The sequence below is a fragment of the Schistocerca cancellata genome, chromosome 4 (genome assembly GCF_023864275.1).
Source record: "Schistocerca cancellata isolate TAMUIC-IGC-003103 chromosome 4, iqSchCanc2.1, whole genome shotgun sequence".
NCBI lineage: Eukaryota > Metazoa > Arthropoda > Insecta > Orthoptera > Acrididae > Schistocerca > Schistocerca cancellata.
In genome coordinates this window covers 121,445,093-121,472,879 of record NC_064629.1, presented here as the reverse complement: position 1 = coordinate 121,472,879, position 27,787 = coordinate 121,445,093, and the positions used below count along the sequence as shown (strand labels likewise).

Genomic DNA, 27,787 nt, shown 5'->3' with positions numbered 1-27,787 from the left:
TGTTGTTGTCTGCCTTCTTGAACCTTGACGAAAAATATGATGACATAGTAATACCCGTTTTCAGCGCCACACCAAGGTCTTTGTCAAAGAAATTCGACTACCATTTGATCATATTTCTTTGTCAAAAAAATATGATCTACATCTACATCTACATCCATACTCCGCAAGCCACCTGACGGTGTGTGCCGGAGGGTACCTTGAGTACCTCTATCGGTTCTCCCTTCTATTCCAGTCTCGTATTGTTCGTGGAAAGAAGGATTGTCGGTATGCCTTTGTGTGGGCTCTAATCTCTATGATTTTATCCTCATGGTCTCTTCGCGAGATATACGTAGGAGGGAGCAATATACTGCTTGACTCTTCGGTGAAGGTATGTTCTAGAAACTTTGACAAAAGCCCGTACCGAGCTACTGAGCATCTCTTCTGCAGAGTCTTCCACTGGAGTTTACCTATCATCTCCGTAACGCTTTCGCGATTACTAAATGATCCTGTAACGAAGCGCGCTGCTCTCCGTTGGATCTTCTCTATATCTTCTATCAACCCTATCTGGTACGGATCCCACACTGCTGAGCAGTATTCAAGCAGTGGGCGAACAAGCGTACTGTAACCTACTTCCTTTGTTTTCGGATTGCATTTCCTTAGGATTCCTCCAATGAATCTCAGTCTGGTATCTGCTTTACCGACGATCAACATTATATGATCATTCCATTTTAAATCACTCCTAATGCGTACTCTCAGATAATTTATGGTATTAACTGCTTCCAGTTGCTGACCAGCTATTTTGTAGCTAAATGATAAAGGGTCTATCTTTCTGTGTATTCGCAGCACATTACACTTGTCTACATTGAGATTCAATTGCCATTCCCTACACCATGCGTCAATTCGCTGCAGGTCCTCCTGCATTTCAGTACAATTTTCCATTGTTACAACCTCTCGATACACCACAGCATCATCTGCAAAAAGCCTCAGTGAACTTCCGATGTCATCCACCAGGTCATTTATGTATATTGTGAATAGCAACGGTCCTATGACACTCCCCTGCGGCACACTTGAAATCACTCTTACTTCGGAAGACTTCTCTCCATTGAGAATGACATGCTGCGTCCTGTTATCTAGGAACTCCTCAATCCAATCACAGAATTGGTCTGATAGTCCATATGCTCTTACTTTGTTCATTAAACGACTGTGGGGAACTGTATCGAACGCCTTGCGGAAGTCAAGAAACACGGCATCTACCTGTGAACCCGTGTCTATGGCCCTCTGAGTCTCGTGGACGAATAGCGCGAGCTGGGTTTCACATGACCGTCTTTTTCGAAACCCATGGTGATTCCTACAGAGTAGATTTCTAGTCTCCAGAAAAGTCATTATACTCGAACACAATACGTGTTCCAAAATTCTACAACTGATCGACGTTAGAGATATAGGTCTATAGTTCTGTACATCTGTTCGACGTCCCTTCTTGAAAACGGGGATGACCTGTGCCCTTTTCCAATCCTTTGGAACGCTACGCTCTTCTAGAGACCTATGGTACACCGCTGCAAGAAGGGGGGCAAGTTCCTTCGCGTACTCTGTGTAAAATCGAACTGGTATCCCATCAGGTCCAGAGGCCTTTCCTCTTTTGAGCGATTTTAATTGTTTCTCTATCCCTCTGTCGTCTATTTCGATATCTACCATTTTGTCATCTGTGCGACAATCTAGAGAAGGAACTACAGTGCAGTCTTGCTCTGTGAAACAGCTTTGGAAAAAGACATTTAGTATTTCGGCCTTTAGTCTGTCATCCTCTGTTTCAGTACCATTTTGGTCACAGAGTGTCTGGACATTTTGTTTTGATCCACCTACCGCTTTGACGTAAGACCAAAATTTCTTAGGATTTTCTGCCAAGTCAGTACATAGAACTTTACTTTCGAATTCATTGAACGCCTCTCGCATAGCCCTCCTCACACTACATTTCGCTTCGCGTAATTTTTGTTTGTCTGCAAGGCTTTGGCTATGTTTATGTTTGCTGTGAAGTTCCCTTTGCTTCCGCAGCAGTTTTCTAACACGGTTGTTGTACCACGGTGGCTCTTTTCCATCTCTTACGATCTTGCTTGGCACATACTCATCTAACGCATAATGTACGATGGTTTTGAACTTTGTCGACTGATCCTCAACACTATCTGTACTTGAGACAAAACTTTTGTGTTGAGCCGACAGGTACTCTGAAATCTGCTTTTTGTCACTTTTTCTAAACAGAAAAATCTTCCTACCCTTTTTCATATTTCTATTTACGGCTGAAATCATCGATGCCGTAACCGCTTTATGATCGCTGATTCTCTGTTCTGCGTTAACTTTTTCAAATAGTTCGGGTCTGTTTGTCACCAGAAGGTCTAATATGTTATCGCCACGAGTCGGTTCTCTGTTTAACTGCTCAAGGTAGTTTTCAGATAAAGCACTTAAAAAAATTTCACTGGATTCTTTGTCCCTGCCACCCGTTATGAACGTTTGAGTCTCCTAGTCTATATCCGGCAAATTAAAATCTCCACCCAGAACTATAACATGATGGGGAAATCAACTCGAAATATTTTCCAAATTATCCTTCAGGTGCTCAGCCACAATGGCTGCTGAGCCAGGGGGCCTATAGAGACATCCAATTACCATGTCTGAGCCTGCTTTAACCGTGACCTTCACCCAAATCACTTCACATTTCGGATCTCCGTCAATTTCCTTCGATACTATTGCACTTCTTATCGCTATAAACACGCCTCCCCCTTCACTGTCCAGCCTGTCTCTGCGGTATACATTACAATCTGAGTTTAGGATTTCATTACTGTTTATGTCTGGTTTCAGCCAACTTTCTGTCCCTAGTACTATATGGGCGTTTTGACCATTTATTAATGAGAGCAGTTCTGGGACCTTTCTATATAGTGTGTGATGTCCTTAGGTTAGTTAGGTTTAAGTAGTTCTAAGTTCTAGGGGACTGATGACCACAGATGTTAAGTCCCATAGTGCTCAGAGCCATTTGAACCGTTTTGAAGAACCGCACGGCCACACTGGCCGGCGCTGGACGATTATTCCCCACGTGTAAACAGATCAGTTGACTGCTTGGTGACACTATCTCCAACCTCTGAGCTTTTTGTAGGGACAATGTGTGGATGCCGGGGTATGGGAGTGCAGCTCCGGCATATCCGGTACGTCTAGCAGCCGGCGCCCATGAGACGATGCAATGTCCCTTCTGGCAGCGGACAGTATGACTGCAGATCCTGGCAGTCGCCGGACGGAGTGCTCTTTTGCGATCGCCAATGTGTGTGATAAGTTTAATTTTTTCACCTGATATGTTTAGTGGAAACGTTGAGATGGAGACGTGTTCTTGTGTTCTCAAACGTCGGTGTATACAAGACCTGAGATATATATATCTCTACAATCTATTGTGGTGGAAATTTAATTACTTGATTTGCATAATGTTTGTGTGCGACACTCGAACATTGAAAATATATTTTTATTACAAAGAAGGATCATAGTAAGGTTGTGGTAAGTGTTTCAAGTGATCTGTTTGACTCTTGTAAATTGTTAAGCATTTAATTATATAGGGTAGTGCAAATTGGATATTTCTCTCAATTTTTGATATGGAAATTACGTCAGCTCTCCCTTTGTCCCCAGTCAACAGGAACACAATATTCTGAGGAGGGATGAAAATCTGTGGCTGAGTGTTTGGAGACGTTGGTTCACACACGCAAACAGGAAGTAGTCTCTTGAGAGAGACAAAGACAGGAAGCGAGTCTGGAATTTTCTGATCAACTAAATGCTATCAATTGATGGTCTGTGGTCAGTGGTATTTAATATTGTTATTCGTAATTAGAACCTTGGGCGAATTTTGATCTCCGTGGAGGCGCCCACGCGACAGACACATGCGCCAGAGACCCCAAACAGCGGCTACTATACCGCACTTCATTCCATTCCTCAGTGCTTACAGTTACCACGTCACGAGAAGCGGGGGTGTTATGGTGCAGACGTGAGCTCTACCCAATGGGGAAGCCCTGTCTCCCTTAAATTATTTAAATAAAGAATATACATCAATATATTATTGACATTGATTTGGATTTCGTGTCACAAGGTCCTTCCTCTCCAGCACAGACTGAATCCTTTTCCCGCCAATTTCGAGATGGGGAAGGGGAGGGGGTAAGTGAGTTGTTTCCCATAGAGGAGGGGGGTAATTAATTGATCAATTTAATTAGTTAATTAATTTGATAACAAAAGTGTGTTTGTATTTGTGTGGGAAAGGGGAAGGGGTAGGGGATTTACCAGAGAGTTTGGGGAGGTAGAGGGGAGGCGTGAGGAATTCTCAGAAGGACAGACTATCCCAATGGCTCCATAAATCAACCCCCAATAGGTCATAAATCAATTTACATATCAACAGATTAAGGAGAGGGTGTCATGAAGTTTGCCCCAGATTGTATGCAACCTGCACTAACAAAGAGGTATAGGACATACATTGTCCTACTACTAATGTGAACCGAGTAAACCCTCAAAATACGATCTAAAAATATGGACATTTTGTGATAGTGCTACTTCATGTGTTTTGAAGACACAACACTATATAGGAAAATTATCTGGGCAATCACCTGAGAAAAAATCAAGCTATGATGGTTTTCACAGCTTGCGACGATGTTACTTGCGACGATTTCTTTACATCATATGCATTAGGCTAAAGAATTCTCAAAAGACGTCTTACAGTGCTGGGGACAGTGAAAATAAAAAGCCTGAACTCCCCAATGATATATCAAGCGAAGAAGATGTTCACACTTCAGTCTTTTTACTGAGGATATCACTGTCGCATCTTTGGTTAGAAGGAAGAAAAAGAGGTTGTCCTGAAGAGCACAGTGCACAACAGTGAGGAAATAAGAAACAGATAAGACAAGAAATCAAACATAGTATTGCACTATAACGCAAGTAAGGGAGCAGTTAACACATTGGACCAGCTTATTGGCACCTCCACATGCAAGAGGAAAACCAACTGCTGGCCAATGACCCTTTTCTGCAATATTATTGACACTTCTGCCTACAATGCTTTCGTGGTGAGGTGTGATGTAAATCCTGGGTGGAAACAAAATGTTTTTTGCAAAAGAAGAAGATTTCTCGATGATTTGGTAAACTTCTGACTACTCGTTACATTGAAGCTAAAAAAATGCTGTCACGGAATGGTCAGCGGCCATTGTTACAAAATTACAAATAGTGAATCCATCAACACGAAGCTCCAGTCGTGGCAACGAAAGATGCAAACGTGCCAGACGTAAATTCTTTCCATCAAGTTGTGACAGCACGACGCCAATGAAGTGTTCAAACTGAAACAAATATGTTTGCAAAGTTAGCGTCACATACCACTGCCCAATGTGTGGAATTCTAAGTAAAATTAATTGTTCCAGTGACTGACAGTTTATACAATGAGTAAAAGTATATTGCGCAAGAGCTCAGATGGCTCTGAGCACAATGGGACTTAACGTCTAAGGTCATCAGTCCCCTAGAACTTAGAACTACTTAAACCTAACTAACCTAAGGACATCACACGCATCCATGCCCGAGGCAGGATTCGAACCTGCGACCGTAGCGGTCGTGCGGTTCCAGACTGCAGCGCCTAGAACTACTCGGCCACACTGCCCGGCGCAACAGCTCACTCATGACTAGAGCTTACATCATTGATGAGATTGTTGGCACGTAATGCTGTAAGATTTTTGTATAATGCAATACATATAGGTGTTCATTTCTTCCTCGCGCTGCTCGAGAGTGGAATAATAAAGATTAATTGTGAAGGTAGTTTGATGAACCCTCTGCCAGGCACTGTAGATGTATATTCCAAATGATAATTATTTTTAACAATTTATAATCATCATTCCCTTTAAATACCTGTACATGTGCAGGGAAACAGAAGAAGAGTGTTGCATCCGGCTTACGACGACATTGTACAGGAGGTCGAGCGGTGAGACTTGTGAGTAGGCAGCCAGGGCTGCCGTTAATTGACAGAACAGAAAATCCGGTAAAATAATGAGAATATATTTCAGAATACCGTATACAAGGGGCGCGCCTAGGGAAGAAGTTACCAGGTCTAGGCCAGTCTAGGAGGACGAACAACTAAATAAGAGAGCAACAGAAGAGGAGACGGTTCATGCTAATTTATGTTGGCGGCCGGTCATTGGCCGCAGAGCCGGAGACTCTCCCTTCAAAGAAAGACGTTCGTTCAGCTCGAGGTCTAGACCACAAGAGAGAGAAGTAGTAGTGTACTGAAGAATCCTACGGCGTTGGCCCACGTGACCTGTATCCCACCCACGCTACTGGCTAAAACCGATGGCGTGAATTAGCTAGCAGTTTCAGCACAGGGCTCAAGGCGTCTCTTGTCAGCGGCCTTAACTGGACCGAACTGCCTCGGTTCTGAAAGGCAGGCCACTTGTGTCCCGTAGGCACAACGGAAGTCGCTCTGGGAGAAAACTTGTAAAGAATCGACTGGGGACTTTCAAATAAAACTCTTTAAACCAATTCCCTAAAATATTCCTTGACTGGCTGCTACCCCGTACATATCATACTGGGTCATTATGATCCGAAAGAGCACATATGTACAGCATTTTTTTAAAGGAAGGTAGCAGGATTAAACGTGTTTTACTTGAACTATTATGTATATAGACAGAAAGTACACCTTCAGTCAACTAGTGTTTACATGATTTTCGGACAACTAATGTCGTCATATCAATCTTTAGCACGGAACAATGACATTCCCTGCACAATTCACGGGCAGTAAGTTGTTTTTGTTGCCTTTGTGTTTGCTATTTTTGGTGTTCCGTTTTCAGAGCGTGAAACATTTTGTGAAAATAAAATTCAAGATCAGTATCCATACACTGCTCACCTCGGACCTAACTTCCCCATTCCACTACAACACTAAATCTCTGTACAAAAACTGCAATTTTATTCTGGAATTCTATGATATGAGATCCTTTCTCTCAAGCACAGACTGAATCCTTTTCCCGCCAATTTCGAGATGGAGAAGGGGAGGGGGTAAATGAGTTGTTTTCCACAGAGGAGGGGGTAATTAATTGATCAATATATCCCTCGCCTCTTTTCCTCTTGACCTATTCTCGTCTCTGCTTGTCCCTCTCCTACCTCCTATATTTTCCGATCTCTCTTTTCTCATCTCGCCTATGTACTGAAGCATCTGATCAAACTCTCAATTACCTGACAGTCATGGCCCAATTGAACATAATTTTGGGAGCACGCAAACTGAACTTGACAATTCTCAGCATCAGAACTCGCGCTATTATCAATAGTGCCTCCGGTCTCGACTTCGCGTTGTGATTTTCCTACCCTTATATTTTCTTGCGAATGCAACTATCTTGCCTCACCTCGTCGCTGCCTGCTGGCGAATCTAGCTCCACCTTATCTACTTCCAACTGTGCTATCGCATTTGAGGCCTCCATATTTTCAGAACTTTCTAACGCTTCTTGATTTATTGTTTGGCTACGTGACATCATTAGATTCTCAACCCACCTGGACTGTAGAAAACATGATGTTTTGTTTGTTGGGCGTTCAACTGCGCAGTTATTAGCGCCCGTGGAAACTTCCAACCTTTGCTCAGTCTAATCTCGCCACTTTCATGAATAATGATGAAATGATGAGGACAACACAAACACCCAGTCATCTCGAGACAGGTGAAAGACCCTGACTCCGGCGAGAATCGAACCCGGGACGCCGGGAAGCGAGAACGCGACCACGAGACCACGAGCTGCGGACCCAGAATACATGCTCTTACTTCTTAGTCACATATAAATCCTGTCACAAACACCCGAGTACATACTCAAAACAACCCTTCCAAAACATGCAATACTGATGTTACAACGTGGATTATCGAGACAAGAAAGGAACACCAAGACATCGAAAATACACATAACAAAACAGTAAAGACATGGTACAAGAAACTAACATATCTCTCACGATTTGATTCAGTTTCCAGCTACAAAGTCCTACAGCATGGGCTCGACTATGGGGAACCTCACCATCTGATACCATAGGATGCCAGCCACACAAATCCTGAAGCAGAGTTATCATATTAAGCAAGAGGTTGTGAGTGAGCTGACAAAACTTGTCATAAATGTCTGCTGCTGGCTGGACCTCTCAGCTTTCAGATTGCTCCTCACTCACTGAAATACATAACTGAGAACTTAAGCTTGTGTAACGGATTACAAGGGGATGTAATATATCCGCCGTCCACGGATAGGAAAATCTCAGAGTGTGAGTTACAGCGTTTTATTTAAACTAAAGTCTTTCTTCAAGAGTTACAAAACAATTTTCGTGAGGTAGGACTGATCCTCCAAGCCTACCAATAACTAAATCAGAGATTCTTCCAAACATAAACTGTCTGTAGTAACCATACAACTTCAGCAAACCAAGCCCTGGGCGTCTCGTGAAGAGCGGCGTGGAGTCCACGCGGAGTCCACGTTGCCGTCACCTGAGTCCGAGGACGAGTAGGGGTCGTGCGGGGATGGCTCGGGTACGCTGGCGGCGGTGGACGATGACGCGGCGGCTACGATAATACCACTGGGCCCGCTCGGCGTGAACCGCCTCTCCAGTTTTTTTTTTCTTTATTGTTATTTCATTCCCCTGCCCCATATTGGCAGGGGAGGGCTGTCAGCGGCACAATTCGCCGCTCTTCAGCCGAGTGACACGACAACTAAAACAAGAATAAAATGATACATACATAAGGAGATAAAAAGTGGAACATAAAACACAATAAGGGGAGAAAATGGAAGTAAAAATACACGGACATGGATACGTTCATTGGGGACAGTTAAAAAAGTCACCAGAAAGTTAAAAAACACAGTTGGCGATTCTTAAAACACAGAGAAGACACTGAATGCGTATGCACAGGTTAAAGGTCGGCCACAGTATTAAAAACACTTCGGAACGACACACTTAAAACCCACTTGGAGCACACACGACGAAGAATAAAACTGCCAGGTGGGACCTGCCGTGGGGAAACGTCAGAGAGGATGAAAAAGGAGGGGAGAGCATGGGGCAGCTGGGGAAGCGGTGGGAGGAAGAGAGGAGGGGCATCAGTGGGTTCACGAAGAGGTGGGAGACACATGGGGTGGGAGAGGAAGCCTCTCCAGGTTTTTTTTTTTTTTCCTTTATTGAATTTCAATTCCCCCCGAAGGGGGCGGGCTGGCAGCAGCTTAGGACGCCGCTCTGCAGCCTACAGATTTTCTGACAAAGAGCAGGAGAATAAATAATAATAAAAAACAGGCGATAAAATCGGGGACTTAGTGAGTAACAAGGTGAAAAGAAAACGGGGAAATTAAAACAAACAACAGAGGGATGATGAAGCGAATAAAAATACATACGGAGCAGACAGGGAAAACAATAGACAATTAAAAAAAAACACGGCGACAGTCTGGATTCTGTTCGCAAAGTATATAAAATGCACACCCAGCGACAGCATGGTTTCTGTTTGCAACACAACACTGAATAGTCACTAGAACACAGCACGAAAAAGTCGGCAAAGGTGACACCACAGTCGAGAGCAGGTGGGGGGAAACTGAACAGGAGATGGGAAAACAAAAAGGGGGGGAAAGGAGAGTAAAAGCGAAGGGGGGGGGGGGAACTGGGAAAGGAGCTGATGGAGGATGAGGACCCATAAGAGGGGTGGGGGGCAGACGCGACAGGGAGGGGGGTAGGCAGAGGAGGGGAATACAAAAGGACTGGGGGGAGAAGGGAGGTAGGGAGAGGTGTAGTGGGGAGGAAACAGGACGGAAGAGGGGGGGGGAAGAGGGAGCCCAGGGAAAGGACAGAGGAAAGGAGGGGGAGGGAGGATCAGAGTTGATAGGAAGGATAAATGGAGGGAGAGAGGGCATCATCCGGGAGGGGGAGTTGACGGAAGCCACCTTGGGAAAGGAGATGGAGGGTGTAGAGATGGAGGGTAGGGGGGACACAACGGTGAAGACGTGGCAGGGGGCGAGGATGGGAGAGGAGAGGAGCAACCAGGGGGTGAGGGGGTTCAAGACAGCGGGAGGTGTAGAGGATGCGGATATGTTCGAGGAAGAGGAGCAGATGGGGGAAAGGAATGAGATCATAGAGGATCCGCGTGGGGGACGGGAGGCGAATACGGAAGGCGAGGCGGAGTGCATGACGCTCAAGGATCTGGAGGGACTGATAGAATTTGGGGGGGGGGGGGCAGATATCCAGGCAGGACTGGCATAACAGAGGATGGGACGGATTAAGGATTTGTAGGTGTGGAGGATGGTAGAGGGGTGCAACCCCCATGTCTGGCCAGAGAGGAGTTTGAGGAGGCGGAGGCGGTTGTGGGCTTTGGCCTCTCCAGGCTCCTGCGCCAGCCTAAATACTGCTCGGCGCATGGATATGGCTGTCTCTATTTGCAGTCATGTGTCGAGCGGAAGGAAAGAGGTCCGCGGCTGTAGCGACCTCTTGCGGCGCCTTGGACGCCTCCTGGTGGTCTCTGGGAAGCGTCTGTGTTTCCGGGACGACCGGCCAGGCTGACCCCTACTCTGTCCGGGGCCCGCTGTACCGGTCTGCTTCGCGGGAAGCGAGAGTTGCAGGCGCTTAGTCTGGACACAGTAGGATGAGCCCCTTGTACTTGTATAATGGGTGCTGGTTTTGCAAAGTCAATAAATATCAGTGGAAGGATTGTGTGACTACAAATTTATTAATACAAAAGGTCTGATTAATTCTCCTATTTATTGACATAATGCTTACACATATATACGTTATACTTAAATCAAATTTATATTCAAATAACACTGCTATGGACGGAAAATCGTTTAAGTTTTATGAAACTAATTTTAAAAGACGTATGAATATGGTGCAAGATAATAAGCAAGGAACAGAACCTTTGCCTAAATCGTTCACTCTCGAACCTACCTTCATCCATAACATAGAAATAAATGCACCGACCGACAGGCATCCAAAAAGAGATTAATAGTATGTTATTGGTATTGTAATGAACAATCAATTAATCCGACCAATGTGAGGTAGTCCCACCGTAACAAAAGAACACAATCAGCCTGAAAAATAAACCGTTTCCAAATTTGCAGAAGGAATCTAAACTGACTCGATAGTAATTTTGAAAATGATGGCATAAGAGTGGCCAGATCTCCACATACTATTGTGTACATGGATATATTTGACAGAAAGTAGGTTAAATTGAAACGGTTTAAAGCTGCAAAGAAACTTTGAATTAGTGCATCTTACACTCGTGCACTGGCGTCAGAAAGACGATGACGATATTTGGTTTGTGGGGCGCTCAACTACGCTGTCATCAGCGTAAGTACAGAAGTCTAAATTTTCACAAAGTTCAATTTTTTCACATTCTAGTCTAACCACTATCAAGAATGATGATGATGATGATGATGAAATGATGAGGACAACACAAACACCCAGTCCCCGGGCAGAAAAAATCCGCCATCCAGCCGGGAATCGAACCCAGGCCCCCGTGATCCAGAGGCAGCATCACAAACAGAACTCTCATACTGGACAATTTACCTAGCACTGGATCAATCTAAAGTGAAATAAAAATATTAAATCTACGAAAAATGAGGAGAGTGAAGCACCCTGTCAGCGCTGTTGTAATGAAACGACAATGGTAATCTATCCAACCACATATACCAGTCATAAGTATGTGCCTGAGCTACACTGTTGTCACCAAAACCTCACTTCAACATTTCGTACGTTTTTTCAGTGGTTTTCCCAGGTTTAATACAAAACTCAATACAGACATGCTGCCATTTTTGGTCAACAATCGAAAAATCAAAATTCTGATGGTGTTGAGACAGTAACCAGCGACAAATTTATTTTAAGTTCCTTTATTCAAAAGGTACCGTTACCGGTTTCGAATCATTACGATTCACTGACACACGGATTTCATGCTTTCATTACAATATGTGCTGCGTTTTTTAAATGATAAGTTATCCTAAAATATAAATAATACATAATTATAAGCACGTCAAAAAATGGCTCTGATGACTATGGGACTTAACTGCTGTGGTCATGAGTCCCCTAGAACTTAGAACTACTTAAACCTAACTAACCTAAGGACATCACACACATCCATGCCCGAGGCAGGATTCGAACCTGCGACCGTACGGTCGCGCGTTTCCAGGCTGTAGCGCCTAGAACCGCTCGGCCACTCCGGCCGGCTAAGCACGTCACAAAGATGGTTGAGTTACAGATTTGCATTTGGATATGACTCACGTGAAATGTCGGTTTGTAGTACTAGTTTTCATAATTTTCGTCCAGCAGACAACGTTTGTAGTTTTCGCCGCATTCGTTGTCTGCTGGACGAAAACTATGAAAACAGGTACTACAAACCGACATTTCACATGAGTCACATCCCAATGCAAATCTGTAACACAGCCATCTTTGTGACGTGCTTATAATTATGTATTATTTATATTTTAGGATAACTAATCAGTAAAGAAAACACAGCACATGTTGTAATGAAAGCATGAAAGCTGTGTGACAATGAATCGTAATGATTCGAAACCGGTAACGGTACATTTTGAATAAAGGAACTTAAAATAAATTTGTGGCTGGTTTCTGTCTCAACACCATTAACATTTGTCTTCAAATAACAGCCACGGTCTTCAAACATGTCATCATATGACAAAATCGAATCAAAAATTCACTGCAAGTAGAATTACCGAGACATAACCAACCCATTCAGCTAGCACCCGATTACCACAGTAACCCGACAAGGATGTCCCGGGAGACACAAAGCGGTATTTTAGTGCACTCATACCCTTCTGTAAGCAAAACTCAAATTCAGTGACATTTGGATGCCAAATCATGTTATACACACGTTGTATGCGGGAAGTTTAATACATTAGACCAATTATCAAGCCAATCAGAAAAAAGTAAGTCTATTTGAAAATTTATAACGTGAACCGTTAGAGTTACTTATTGCAACTGGTTTGCCCGTTTTCCAGAGATGTCCTCGCAGTAACACGGAGTGCGGTCTTTTGTGTGCAGAGTGGGAGAGGTTCGCATCGCAGCTGGCGCTGGTGTGGCGCGAGCTGGCGGCCACGTGGGCCAACTACACGCACGCCGACGAAGCGACGCTGCTGCACTTCGAGCGGCTGCGCCTGGAGCCGAGCAGCGAGCTGCGCAGGCTGCTGCGCTTCCTCCGGCTGGCCGTGGACGAGCGCCGCCTGGCGTGCGTGCTGCGGCACGCCGACGGGCCCTTCCGCCGACCGCCCGCTTCCTCTCAGCAGGCGCTGTTTTCTGCCAGGTACTCACTGCTACTGCTCCTATCTCACTCAGTCTAAATCACGGTGTTCCAGCCCAAGTGCTCTCCCAATGGGCCCACAAGCTCTCGCGGGCAAAGGCGGCCAATGCGGCCGAATGCCCGTGAGGAGTGTGGGCAAATTGGTCACGCAAGGGCAAAACTAAACGGGGTAGCAGTGCAGTTCGACTATTTGGCGGATAGCCTAACAAACCTGCGTATGTTGGGCGCTCTCTGGAGCCCACATTTGATACGGCTGTGTCGGTGCGTCCCGCTATAAAATGTCTGGGATATGCCACCAACAAATCTGCTGTCAGACAACAGGAAATGTATACAGACTGAGCATTGTACACACACTTGCCGACCGCAAGTGGCCACTCGGTTCTAGGCGCTGCACCGAGCGAGATGGCGCAGTGGTTAGCACACTGGACTCGCATTCTGGAGGACGACGGTTCAATCCCGCGTCCGCCCATCCTGATTTAGGTTTTCCGTGATTTCCCTAAATCTCTCCAGGCAAATCCCGGGATGGTTCCTTTGAAAGGGCACGGCCGACTTCCTTCCCCATCCTTCCCTAATCCGATGAGACCGATGACCTCGCTGTTTGGTCTCTTCCCCGAAACAACCAACCAATCATCTAGGCGCTGCAGTCCGGAACCCCGTGACTGCTACGGTCGCTGGATCGAATCCTGCCTCGGGCATGGATGTTTGTGATGTCCTTAGGTTAGTAAGGTTTAAGTAGATCTAAGTTCTAGGGGACTAATGACCTCGGATGTTAAGTCCCATAGTGCTAAAGGCCATTTGAACCATTTTTTTAACACACACTTCTTGAGCCTACCAAACCTGCGTATGTTGGGCTATCTCTGGAGCCCACGTCTGATACGGCTGTGTCGGTGAGGCCCGGTATAAAATTACTGGGATATGCCACCAACAAATCTGATGTCAAACTACAGGAAATGTATACAGACTGAGCATTATACACACACTTCTTGAGCCTACCAAACCTGCGTATGTTGGCCGCTCTCTGAAGCCCACATCTGATACGGCTGTGTCGGTGCGTCCCGGTATAAAATGTCTGGGATATGCCACCAACAAATCTGCTGTCAGACAACAGGAAATGTATACAGACTGAGCACTGTACACACACTTGCCGACTGCGGTGGCCACGTGGTTCTAGGGGCTGCAGTCCGGAACCGCGCGACTGCTACGGTCGCAGGTTCGAATCCTGCCTCGGGCATGGATGTGTGTGATGTCCTTAGGTTAGTTAGGTTTAAGTAGTTTTAAGTTCTAGGGGACTGATGACCTCAGATGTTAAGTCCCATAGTGCTCAGAGCCATTTGAACCATTTTTTGAACACACACTTCTTGAGCCTACCAAACCTGCGTATGTTGGGCGCTGTCTGGAGCCCACGTCTGATACGGCTGTGTCGATGCGTCCTGGAATAAAATGTCTGGGATATGCCACCAACAAACCTGCTGTCAGACAGCAGGAAATGTATACAGACTGAGCATTATACACACACTTCTTGAGCCTACCAAACCTGCGTATGTTGGCTGCTCTCTGAAGCCCACGTCTGATACGGCTGTGTCGGTGCGGCCCAGATATGCCACCAACAAATCTGCTGTCAGACAACAGGAAATGTATACAGACTGAGTATTGTACACACACTTCTTGTGGTGGTAACTGTGTTCACCAGAGGAAGCTAAAGGAGCACATTATGCTCAGTCCTGCAGCATAATCCATACTATCTGTACTTATAGTCACGAATCGCGTGCCAGTTGCCGCATGGGTTAACGAAGTTATGTCGCGGGGATGAAGGCCGATAAGAAGTTCAAATGGTTCAAATGGCTCTGAGCACTATGGGACTTAACATCTGTGGTCATCAGTCCCATAGAACTTAGAACTACTTAAACCTAACTAACGTAAAGACATCACATGCCCGAGGCAGGATTCGAACCTGCGACCGTAGTGGTCTCGCGGTTCCAGATTGAAGCGCCTTTAACCCCATGGCCACACCGGCCGGGCCGATAAGAAGTGCTTTACCACAAACATAGCACTAGAAAAAGTACAAGTGTGACTCGATTACTTTGATACGAGATCCATTAAAGTTCTAAGGTTTCCAGTTTCCATTCTCAGGACACGGTTAATTCTACGATTTGCAAACTGGTTCAAAATAAGGTGGGCGTTGCAGTGTATGCGGGCGCAAGCCAGAATCGTACAGCATATAGAGCTCTAGTAATTACGGTGAGTGTAATAAGTTCAGTATTATGTTGTCCGCCCCGATAGCTGAGTTGTAAGCATGACGGATTGCCGCCCTATGGGCCCGGGTTCGATTCCGGCTGGGTCGGGGATTTTCTCCGCTCAGGGACTGGGTGTTGTGTTGTTTTCATCATCATTTCATCCCCATCCGGTGCGCAGGTCTCCTAATGTGGCGTCAGATATAATAAGACCGGCACCAAGGTGGCCCGACCTGCCCCGCAAGGGGCCTCCCGGCCAATGACGCCAAACGCTCATTTCCACTACCTTGTTTTCATTACGAGAACAGTGAGCAATCATTTGAATTCTCGACTTTCGTGGTGTGACACACACTGAAATTCATCTACAGTAGGGTGAGATATACAATATGTGATCAAAAGTATCCGGACACCCCCAAAAACATACGTTTTTCATTTTAGGTGCATTATACTACCATCTACTGCCAGGTATTCCATATCAGCGACCTCAGTAGTCATTAGACATCGTGAGAGAGCAGAATGGGGCGCTCCACGGAACTCACGGACTTCGAATGTGGTCAGGTAATTGGGTGTCACTTGTGTTATACGTATGTACGCGACATTTCCACACTCCTGAAAATCCCTAGGTCCACTGCTTCCGATGTGATAGTGAAGTAGAAACTTGAAGGACACGTACATCACAAAAGCGTACAGGCCGGTGACAGTTCAAGAGGATCGTAATGTGTAATAGGCAGACATCTATCCAGACCATTATACAGGAATTCCAAACTCCATCAGGATCCACTGCAAGTACTATGACAGTTAGTCGGTAGGTGATAAAACTTGGATTTCATGGTCGAGCGGCTAGTCATACGCCACACACCACGCCAGCAAATTCCAAACGACGTCTCGCTTGGTGTAAGGAGCCTCAACATTGGACGACTGAACAGTGGAAAAAACGTTATGAGGAGTAACGAATCACGGTACACAATGTGGCGATCCGATGGCGGGGTGTGGGTGTGGCGAATGCCTGCTGAACGTCATCTGTCAGCGTGTGTAGTGCCAACAGTAAAATTCAGAGGCGATGGTGTTATAACGTGGTCATGTTTTTCATGGAGGGGGCTTGCACCCCACGTTTTATTTGCGTGGCACTATCACAGCACAGGACTACACTGATGTTTTAAGCACCTCTTTGATTCCTAGTGTTGAAGAGCAATTTGGGGATGGCGTTTTCATCTTTCAACACGATCGCGCATTTGTTCAAAATGCACGGCCTGTGGCGGAGTGGTTGCATGACAATAACATCCCTGTAATTGACTGGCCTGCAAAGAGTCATGAGCTGAATCCTACAGAACACCTTTTGGATGTTTTGAAAGGCCGACTTCGTGCCAGGCCTCACCGACCGACATCGATACATCTCCTCAGTACAACACTCCGTGAAGAATGGGCTGCCATTCACCAAGAAACCTTCCAGCACCTGACTGAACTTATGTCTGTGAGAGTGGAAGCTTTCATCAAGGCTAAGGGTGGGCCAACACCATATTGAATTCCAGCATTACCGGTGGAGGACGCCACGAACTTGTATGTCCGTTCCTGCCAAGTGTCCGGATACTTTTGATGAAATAGTGTATTAGTGATGGTGTCGATAAAATGTGCACATGTATTTCGCGTTTCATCTCCTGATCAAGTCTTATGTGAACGTAATTTATACGTTGTGAATGGTACAATGGTCAAAAGATTTACTGACTAATGATTTTTACATTATTTATATTACATGTCACTTATATAGGGTGTATCATAGTTAATGCCGTAAATAGAGTGAGAAATGATCTTGTAGGCAATAATATCAAAGAAGAAGACGATGTAGATGAAGATAAACGATATTTCGTCAGAGCTACTGACTCCCTGGGACAGCCAGCCATAAGAAAGCTATTCCACCTGGTGTGCAAGTTGTATGATGCAGGAAAAATACCCAAGACTTGAATAATAATGTGATAATTCCAATTACAAAGAAAGCAGGTGCTGACTGGTGTGAATATTACCGAACTATCAGCTTAGTAAGTCACTATCACAAAATGCTGACACGACATGTTAGCAGAAGAATTGAAAAACAGGCTGAAGCCGACCTCAGGGAAGACCAGTTAGGATTCTGGAGTACTGTAGGCTCACGTGACGCAAAACTGATCTTATGAATTCTTTTGGAAGAGTGGCTAAGAAAAGGAAAACCTGCGTCTATTGCGTTTGTATACTTAGAGAAAGCATTTACCAATGCTGACAGAGATACGTTAGTCGAGAATGGGAATCAGCGGTTGAAGAAGGGAGTGAGACAGGGTTTGAACCTATTCTCAATGTTGTTCAGGCTGTACAATGATCACGCAGTAAAGGAAACTGAAGAAAAATTTGGAAAAGTAATTCAAGTCGGGGAGAAGAAAGGAAAACTTTGAAGTTTGGTGACGACATTTTAATTCAGTCACAGACAGCAAAAAACGTGGAAGAGCAGTTGAAGGGAATCGACAGCGTTTTGAAACGAGGATATGAGATTTACACAAACAAAGGCAGAACAGTGGCGTAAATCAGGAAATACTGAGGACATTAGATTAGGAAACGAGACAGTAAAAGTAGCAGTTGAATTCTGCTATTTAGTCAGTAAAATAGCTGACTATGGCCAAAGTAGAGAGGGTAAAAATGTAGACTGGGACTGGCATGAATAATGTTTCGGAAGAAGAGAAATTTATTAACACTGAAAATAAATTTAAGTGGTAGGAAGGTTTGTCTGAAGGTATTGGTCTCGAGTGCAGTTTTCTATGGTAGTAGACTGTGAACGATAAACAGTTTAGACAAGAAGAGAAAGGAAGTTTTTAAAGATGATGCTACAGAAGAGTGCTGAAGATTATGTCGGTTGATCAAGTAACTAAACGGAAGGTACTGAATACAGTTGAAAAGAAAGGGAATTAGTGACACAACCTAGTCAAAAGAAGGGAGGGTTGATAGGACACGTTCCAATTTAGTACTAGAGGGAAGTGTGAGCAGTAAAAATCGTAGAGGGAGGTCAAGAGATGAATACAGTCAACAGATTGAAAATGATGTAGGTTGCAGCAATTAACAGGAGACGAACAGGCTTGAATAGGACAGAATAGCATGGAGAGTTGCATCAGATCAGGATTTGGACTCAAGAAGACCACAACAACAGAGACCTATTTAATCACGTGCTGACGGTTTCGTGGTGTCTGGGTTGGTACAGACAATCCGGTTGTCGCCAAAATGCAACATCTATTTCCGTTGCATCTCACTGGGTGCTTGTGATCCATTGTTTGCAGAGAGCTAGAGATCTTATCATTGGGTGACAATTATGATGCAAACTCTGGATGAATATTTTACGACAGCAAGTGAATTAGTCCTGCACACACTTAGTGATTCAGCACAGTCACGTCCACAGAGCGCCATACTCAACTGTGCTAAAATCGGATTTCATTATACAGGGTGTATCATAATTAATGCTTTCAACGCATACAGTTGAAAGTACACGATACTAGAAGCAAAAGCTGTCAGTAAACATAGGGTCGAAAATGCATACCTTAAGAGCTTCGAGCAGTTTTTCATCTTCGATACTGTGAAAAAAATCTCTTCTACTGCAAGTTCTTTGCTTTCCATATTTTGGGAAGTGGTAGTATGGACCAAAATAAGAAAAAAGTCCTGCAAACATGTGCTCTAAAACGCATACCTTAAAAGTTACGAGCACTTGATCATTAAAAGAGTTCTGTTTCAAAATATCAAAGATGAACAAGTGCTCATAGCTCTTAAGAAATGCATTTGAGAGCACATGTTTTGGCTGTCATAGCATATCTCGAAATTTGAGGGATAAGCCGCAAGGAATTCAAAATTGTAGGATGGACAATCAAGTTCGGAAATGGGCAGGATAGCCCATAAAATAGGCAGGGAATTGATGGGGTAGGGTGTAAAGTTGGCAAATGGGCATCACCGGTCGTAAAATTGCAGGAAATTGTTAGGATAGGCTGTAAAATTGGAAAATTTACAGGATAGGCCGAAAAATTGGAATAGATTAATAGGATAAGCAGTAAAATTGGTTGGGAAATTCGTAAGCTATGACATATAATTGGAAAATTGTCGGAATAATAAGTAAAAGATTGGCATGAAGTTGGTAGGATGGCCGTAAGGGCGGTAAATTTGAAAAGGAGGTACAAATGGTGTACTGTAAACCTGTAAATGACAAGTACGTTAGTGTCGTTGCGGTAGCATACTGCATGCAGTCAGCCACAGTCACCGTGTGAATAATTTACAGATGTCACAGCATATTCTGCAAAAGGCTATAAATATTAGTGAAAAATACTTTGACAATAAAGTGTATATAAATTATTGACATCATGATTTAATATGCAAAATGGCAGCAACTACTGACGTAAGACATTTTGCCATTAGAGTGGTTTATTAGTGTGATACTTGCGATCGGGCCCTGAAGACCACACGATAGTCGACTGACCGCTGTGTCATTCTCTGTCATTCATCGTCAGATGTGGTATGGGGGGAATGGTGTCAACACACGACACTCCTGGTCGTTTTCTACCTTGGAGATGCTACCTCTCTATCAGATAGGTCTGAAATTGGCGTCGTGAGGCTGAGTGTACTCAGGCCCAGTCCTTCCAACAAGGACAAATCCCTCGAAGTACTGGGAATCACACACAGATCTTCCACATCAGTGTCTGTCACGTTGACCAATCTGCTAGAGAGGCGAGCTGACATAACAGTATGTGGCTGACTTACTGTTATTGTATGGTTTCATAGCATGTACTCCAAATTAGTTCAAAATTTTGAATAATTCTTCAGTAAGGTGGAAGACTCCAACATACTTGCCGCATACCAAGAGGTTTTTTCTTCAATTGGACCTGGAAAATTGTTACGTGTTTTGCGTTTTAAATTCTGCAATGACAAAGAGATGACAGTTTGCATTAGATTCGCAACATAACCTCGTCATAGGCACTAACTGCTTTATGAAATGTGGTATGTTGTAGATACAGCCAAAAAACGATTGTACATATGACTGATGCGTACGTTTAATAGAAAATATATGTTTCAGCTCTTACGCAAACCTGAGTGAAATCGCTGTTTTTCTTGGTAATGGCCTCAGTTCGACGAGATGGGGCTCTACAATTCTTCGGGCTCATATCCAGCTGAGACCACTCTTTGATGATTAGATTACCATATTACTAGGATACTGACTGATGCGTTTCACTCTTATTTCCCATAAGCCCCAGAATGGGGGTGAGATCAAATGATATAACGGGCCAGTCGAGGTACGGTGGGATACTTGAATGTTCATCAAATCAGAACGTGTACACAGGCAGCCTGTTATCATATTGGAAAATGAGTGTCCACAGATGGCTCATAACGGAAATGTGGAAGAAAACGTTGCACTGCGCCACACAGAATATTCAAACAAAAGTTCTGTTTAATGTTCAAGACACCTCGAATATCCTGTCGCAAGTCATAATTCAAAAACTGTGGTCTCACATCTTGCAGTCTCGGAATTTCGCCTCTAATTTACCAAACCTCTGTTGTTGATTTTAACGTCCACTGATGGATCATGAGCACCACATCCGATTGTTTGGGGAACAACACACCAGATTCCAAAGCTTGGACGACAGTTAAGCGTTCTGCTCCACTTACGATTAAGTATGGCCAAACCAGGAACATACACTTCATTCAGGATGAGGAAAGGAACCGTCCATCAACCCCTCCCTCTTTCAGAAACGAGTAACTAACGACAAGCAGAAAACGAGAAAGAGTGGAAAACAAATCATTACAGTGAACATTAGAAGTAAAATACACATGGAAATCGTACTTGGAAACACCAAATCCATCTGAACACAGTGCAGTATAAAACACTTCCAAAACGCAGATATCAAGAATAAATTTAACAGCACCAAAATATTGCAAAGAATCTAACAACATAACTAATTACGTGATGTTAAAGCATACAGCAAGTCATGAGTCTTGCACTCTCTAACCGCTAGATGTTCCTTGTTTCTGCCTGCTGCACCCTTGCGCACCAAGTCGGTCGCAGAAAATTATGATACCCATCTATCTCAACTTTAGAGGGTTCTACTCAACTAATGTGAAATATAGACGATTTGGTAGTAAAGTGTACACTCCTGTTCAGAAAAAAAGGGCATCTTGAAGGACTAGAGGCAGGATTCTCATATTCACAGGACATGTACATTAGTATGTTCTGCAGAAATAATTAGCATTTCAGTCACTTTGGTTCAGCATGTCTCTTGTTGCCGTATAGGAACAGGGTCCGCTATGGGCCGTGATAACTTGTTCCATGCTTGATAGCATCGACGTGTATAAGGCGCGAATGGTGTCCTGTGATATAGCCATCCATACTGCAGTCATCTAGTTCAGAAGTTCATCTGTGGTGGTTGGCATTCGATCACCACGCTGCACCAGTCGTTTCACCATATCCCACGCATTTTCGATTCTGGTGATCTGGCGGACCAGGGCAGAAGGCTTACATCCTGTAACACCATGAAGGTACGTGTTCGTGCAGCAACATGTGGTCGTGCATTGTCTTGCTGAAAAATGGCGTCTGGGGTGTTGGACAGATGGTGTACGACTACGGGTCGCAGGATTTCATTCACATAGGTCAAACTGGTCACAGTACCCAGGACACGCTCCAACTGTGATTTGTGGTTGTACCCAGTAGCACCCCACACCATAAGGCTTTCAGTTGGCGCTGTATGTCTTGTACCAGTGCAGTCCCTGTGATGCCGCTCCCCCTGTCTGCGGCGAACCAAAATGCGGCTATAATTTTCAAAGTGAACCCGTATTCGTCCGAAAACACCGAAAAAACCCAGGGATGGTGTTAAATACACCATTGCCATCTAGCATGTTTCTGCAAATTCGTCAAACGTAGGCGGAGAAGAGGACAAAGCGCACGTAACCCATACCGTAATAAACGGCGATGGACTGACACCCCTGATAGTGTACGATGTGTTACACTGTTCCACGGTTGCGCCAGAGCCGAGAAGGACGCATATACAGGGTGTTTCAAAAATGACCGGTATATTTGCAACGGCAATAAAAACTAAACGAGCAGCGATAGAAATACACCGTTTCTTGCAATATGCTTGGGACAACAGTACATTTTCAGGCAGACAAACTTTCGAAATTACAGTAGTTACAATTTTCAACAACAGATGGCGCTGCGGTCTGGGAACCTCTATAGTACGATATTTTCCACATATCCACCATGCGTAGCAATAATATGGCGTAGTCTCTGAATGAAACTACCCGAAACCTTTGTCAACGTGTCTGGCGGAATGGCTTCACATGCAGATGAGATGTACTGCTTCAGCTGTTCAATTGTTTCTGGATTCTGGCGGTACACCTGGTCTTTCAAGTGTCCCCACAGAAAGAAGTCACAGGGGTTCATGTCTGGCGAATAGGGAGGCCAATCCACGCCGCCTCCTGTATGTTTCGGATAGCCCAAAGCAATCACACGATCATCGAAATATTCATTCAGGAAATTAAAGACGTCGGCCGTGCGATGTGGCCGGGCACCATCTTGCATAAACCACGAGGTGTTCGCAGTGTCGTCTAAGGCAGTTTGTACCGCCACAAATTCACGAAGAATATCCAGATAGCGTGATGCAGTAATCGTTTCGGATCTGAAAAATGGGCCAATGATTCCTTTGGAAGAAATGGCGGCCCAGACCAGTACTTTTTGAGGATGCAGGGACGATGGGACTGCAACATGGGGCTTTTCGGTTCCCCATATGCGACAGTTCTGTTTATTGACGAAGCCGTCCAGGTAAAAATAAGCTTCGTCAGTAAACCAAATGCTGCCCACATGCATATCGCCGTCATCAATCCTGAGCACTATATCATTAGCGAATGTCTCTCGTGCAGCAATGGTAGCGGCGCTGAGGGGTTGCCGGGTTTGAATTTTGTATGGATAGAGGTGTAAACTCTGGCGCATGAGACGATACGTGGACGTTGGCGTCATTTGGACCGCAGCTGCAACACGGCGAACGGAAACCCGAGGCCGCTGTTGGATCACCTGCTGCACTAGCTGCACGTTGCCCTCTGTGGTTGCCGTACGCGGTCGCCCTACCTTTCCAGCACGTTCATCCGTCACGTTCCTAGTCCGTTGAAATTTGTCAAACAGATCCTTTATTGTATCGCTTTTCGGTCCTTTGGTTACATTAACCTCCGTTGAAAACTTCGTCTTGTTGCAACAACACTGTGTTCTAGGCGGTGGAATTCCAACACCAGAAAAATCCTCTGTTCTAAGGAATAAACCATGTTGTCTACAGCACACTTGCACGTTGTGAACAGCACACGCTTACAGCAGAAAGACGATGTACAGAATGGCGCACCCACAGACTGCGTTGTCTTCTATATCTTTCACATCACTTGCAGCGCCATCTGTTGTTGAAAATTGTAACTACTGTAATTTCGAAAGTTTGTCTGCCTGAAAATGTACTGTTGTCCCAAGCATATTGCAACAAACGGTGTATTTCTATCGCTGCTCGTTTAGTTTTTATTGCCGTTTCAAATATACCGGTCATTTTTGAAACACCCTGTATGTGCTGTAATGCCATTCGGATGAGGTGTCGATCTTTTCGGGAGGTGGTCTGGATGGTGCGACCTGAGCCATCTCATCGTGTTCTATGGCCGTCCGTGAACCATTCTGCACACACCCGTTGCACTGCCGAAACACTTCGTCCCACAGGAGCAGCAGTTTCCTGGATGGATGTATCAAATTCTCTCCTGCCGATAATGCGCCCTCTTTCAGACTCACTGAAGTGTCGGTACGCTTCGCACATACGTCAAAGAGGCATTGATCCATTACCTTCGGTATATAGCGACAACGAGAGCCGCAGCTACATTTTCCGCGATATCGATGTTGGCCTTGAACACGCGGGCCGACATGGTTCAAATGCTAATCATCACATCATACTTATGTTCATGTCCTATGAACATGAACTTCCTATATCTAGTCGTTACAGGTGTTCTGTTTCTTTCTGAACATGATTGTACTTTTGGATTAACCATTAAGGTCGTTTTCACGACCTGATACTGTCAGTGATGTTTGGTAAAGATTTTCATCGTCTTTCCCTTTGCTATATAGGGGTTAGTGACCAATACCTACTGCCCTCCACAATATTGCGGTAGTTTACCAAAGCTCCTGTTCCGTTATTCCTGGCGTTCCAGAGCCTTTGTGTTTTCTTCCCGCAAACTTCGTTATCGATCGAAATCCAGTCCCAACTTCGGACGTAAAGCGCCGTAGGGCGACAGCATCTTACTCATGTACACCACCTCAAAAGGTGACATGCCTGTTCTCGTATGACCCTTTGAGTTATGCACACAAACCACATATGGAAGAAAGGCGTCCCAATCATCGTGTGTTGCATTCATGTAGACACTAAGAATTTTTTTAAATGGTCTGATGGATGCGCTTCATCATACCATTGGTTTGAGGGCGGAACGAGCTCATTTGGCCAGCCACGGTGGCCGAGCGGTTCTAGGCGCTTCAGTCCGGAACCGCGCGACTGCTACGGTCGCAGGTTCGAATCCTGCCTCGGGCATGGATGTGTGTGATGTCCTTAGGTTAGTTAGGTTTAAGTAGTTATATGTTCTAGGGGACTGATGACCTCAGATGTTAAGTCCCATAGTGCTCAGAGCCATTTGACCCATTTTTGAGCTTATTTGCAACATCCAAATGAGTAACACATGGCACAGCTGTTTCATAAGATCTAAAACGAGTTTTATACCCTAATCCTTGACTAAGTATTCAAGAACACCAGCCCTCAGCATTCAGCTGCTAATACCTGCACCAAAATATTGGCCAGCTCGTCTGGAATTGGTATCTTCACCAGAAACTGTGAGAAATGGTCGGTGTTCGTAAGTATACATCTGTACCCTGCTGGCGTTTTATTGTACTGTCCGCAAATGTTGAGCCTAAGCATTTGAAATGGCTTCGACACCTCTGGTAATCTCTGCAAAGGGGTTTTCTGACGCGGAATATCCGCTCTTTCGGCACATGGTATACAGTTTCTGACATAGTGGTCCGTTTCCTATTTCTCCATCAAAACTGTTCTGCCATATGTTTAGCAGCTGCTTATCGCCCACCATGACCTGGCAACAAATGCTCAAGTGCCTGTTCTAACATCTCTCTTAGAAAATCTGCTGGGGCATTGACCTGTGCTTCGTGTTTCATGACTCTGTACAACAAATCCTCATGTACGATAAAGTGATGCTATGACTTAAAGTCTGGCATTCCTTATATCCTACCTATGCTTGTTGCCATTCTAACATACTCTTGCCCAATATACTCAACATTGCTACTTACCGACTCAATGTGTCCACATTCATAGGTTTTCTACCTAGCTTACAGATGACCTCATAATCAAATTCACTAAGGTTGAGAGCCCTGCGTCCTAGATAGGACTTTCGGAACATGCATCCATTTCAGTGATGAATGATCCGTCTCAACTTTAAATCTTCTACTAAAGAAGTAACACCAGGAATGTGTAATACTCTGTTTCACGGCTAACATTTCCTTTTCAGTTGTCGAGTTGTTACGTTCCACTTTATTGTATTCTCTCAAAGCATACGCTGCTGGATGCTCCTGTTCATTAAACATCTCACCAAAAATAGAGCCGACTGCTTCGTTAGAAGTAACGCACGAGGGGATGAACTCTTTTTCAGAATCAGGAAAATACCGCATTCGAAATCAATGCTTTCAATTTCTCGAAAGCTGGCTCTCATGTGTCCACCGAAACTTTACATCCCTTCTGGTACTCTGTTTAAAGGTCCAGCTGTTTTTGCGAAATCCTTTACGAATGTATGGTAGTAGTTGCACAAACCGATGGACGACTGTATGTTTGATTTTTCAGGGTGTTGGAAAATTTTGAATTGCTTCAGTAAGATGAAGATCGGTCTGTACATCATGTTCATTACTTACGTGTTCCAGATACGAGTAGTTAACTCGAATTTGGGAAAAATGGAGCTTGTCCATGCTCACCATCAAACATGCCGACCATTACCTACTGAAAACATCCTCCAGTCATCTCATATGTTGTGGTACATCCGTTGAACAAACTATTATGTCATCTAGTTAAAGAATACAAGTCTTCATCTAGATCTTCACCACACCAACTAGCCATACAGCTAACGGTGTAAGACTGACGGTACTTCTGGTAGCACTAACTAATCACCCCTTCCCTGCTGCACCTGCGAATGCACCGTGGGCAGAATGATTGTCGGTAAGCTGCTATGTTAACTACAATTTCTCATATTTTCTCATCGTGGTCATTTTATGCAATGTATGTGTCAGGACGTAATACGTTGTCTGACTCTTCCCGGAAAGTGTTCTCTCAAAATTTCAATAGTAAGCGTCTCTGAAGCGCAATGGCTCTCTTGTAGCGTCTATCACTGGAATTTCTTGAGCATCTCCCTAAAGCCCTCACGCCAACTGACCTATCCTATCTGTCTCCTCTATCTGTCCTACCTTTTAACGATTACAGACAGGTGAACAAAACTCAAGAATCGGTCGAACAAGTACCTTGTATGCCAGTTCCTTCAGGGATGAGTTACATTTCCTTAAGCTTATTCCTATGAATCACAATCTGACATCTGCTTTTCCTACTATTTGCTTCATGCCCTCAATCCACTTAAGGATAGTTACTCTTAGATATTTTATGGTGGGACCTGTTTCCAGCAATTTTTCATCAATAGTATAGTTGTGCACCAGTGGATTTCTTTTCCTGTGTATGCACAATAGGTTACGTTTATTTACGTTCAAGGTCAACTGACAGAGCCTGCACCATTCCTGAAACCTGTGCAAATCATTCTGCAAACTGATACTGTCTTCTGGAGTATCTGCTTTCTTATAGGCAACTAATAGTCTTAAAGAGCTTCCAATGCTTTCTACTAGATCATTTATCTATATCGTAAGTAGTAACAGTCCTATTACACTTCCCTCAGTTCTCTGGAAATGATATTTACATCTGTTGATTTTGTTCTATTAAGAGCAAAGTATTGCGGTCCGTCTGCTAGGAAGACTTGAATCCAGTTACAGATCCGGTCGAATACTCGGTAAGCTCTTATTTTTTACACAAAACGCCAGTGATGGAGGTCCCAAATGCCTTATAGGTGACTAGGAACACAGCTTCAACCTGAGCGTTGCAGTCTACAGCGATATGGACCTCATGGAGGAACAGAATGAGCTGAGTTCCGCAAGGTGTCTGTTTAGAGCTGAGTTTCGTAACATCAGTGTCTGAGGAATTAGTGTTGGCTTTTGACAGAG

The 27,787-nt window shown here is 44.5% G+C and overlaps 1 protein-coding gene across 1 annotated transcript in view; it reads left to right on the top strand.

The window, feature by feature from the left end:
- Window positions 1–27,787, top strand: part of LOC126184604 (WSC domain-containing protein 1-like) — a 401,052-nt gene that overhangs the window by 350,643 nt on the left and 22,622 nt on the right. The window contains exon 6 of the mRNA XM_049927057.1: window positions 12,994–13,252. Within this exon, the coding sequence (XP_049783014.1) occupies window positions 12,994–13,252 (259 nt within the window). The remainder of the gene's footprint in view (window positions 1–12,993; window positions 13,253–27,787) is intronic.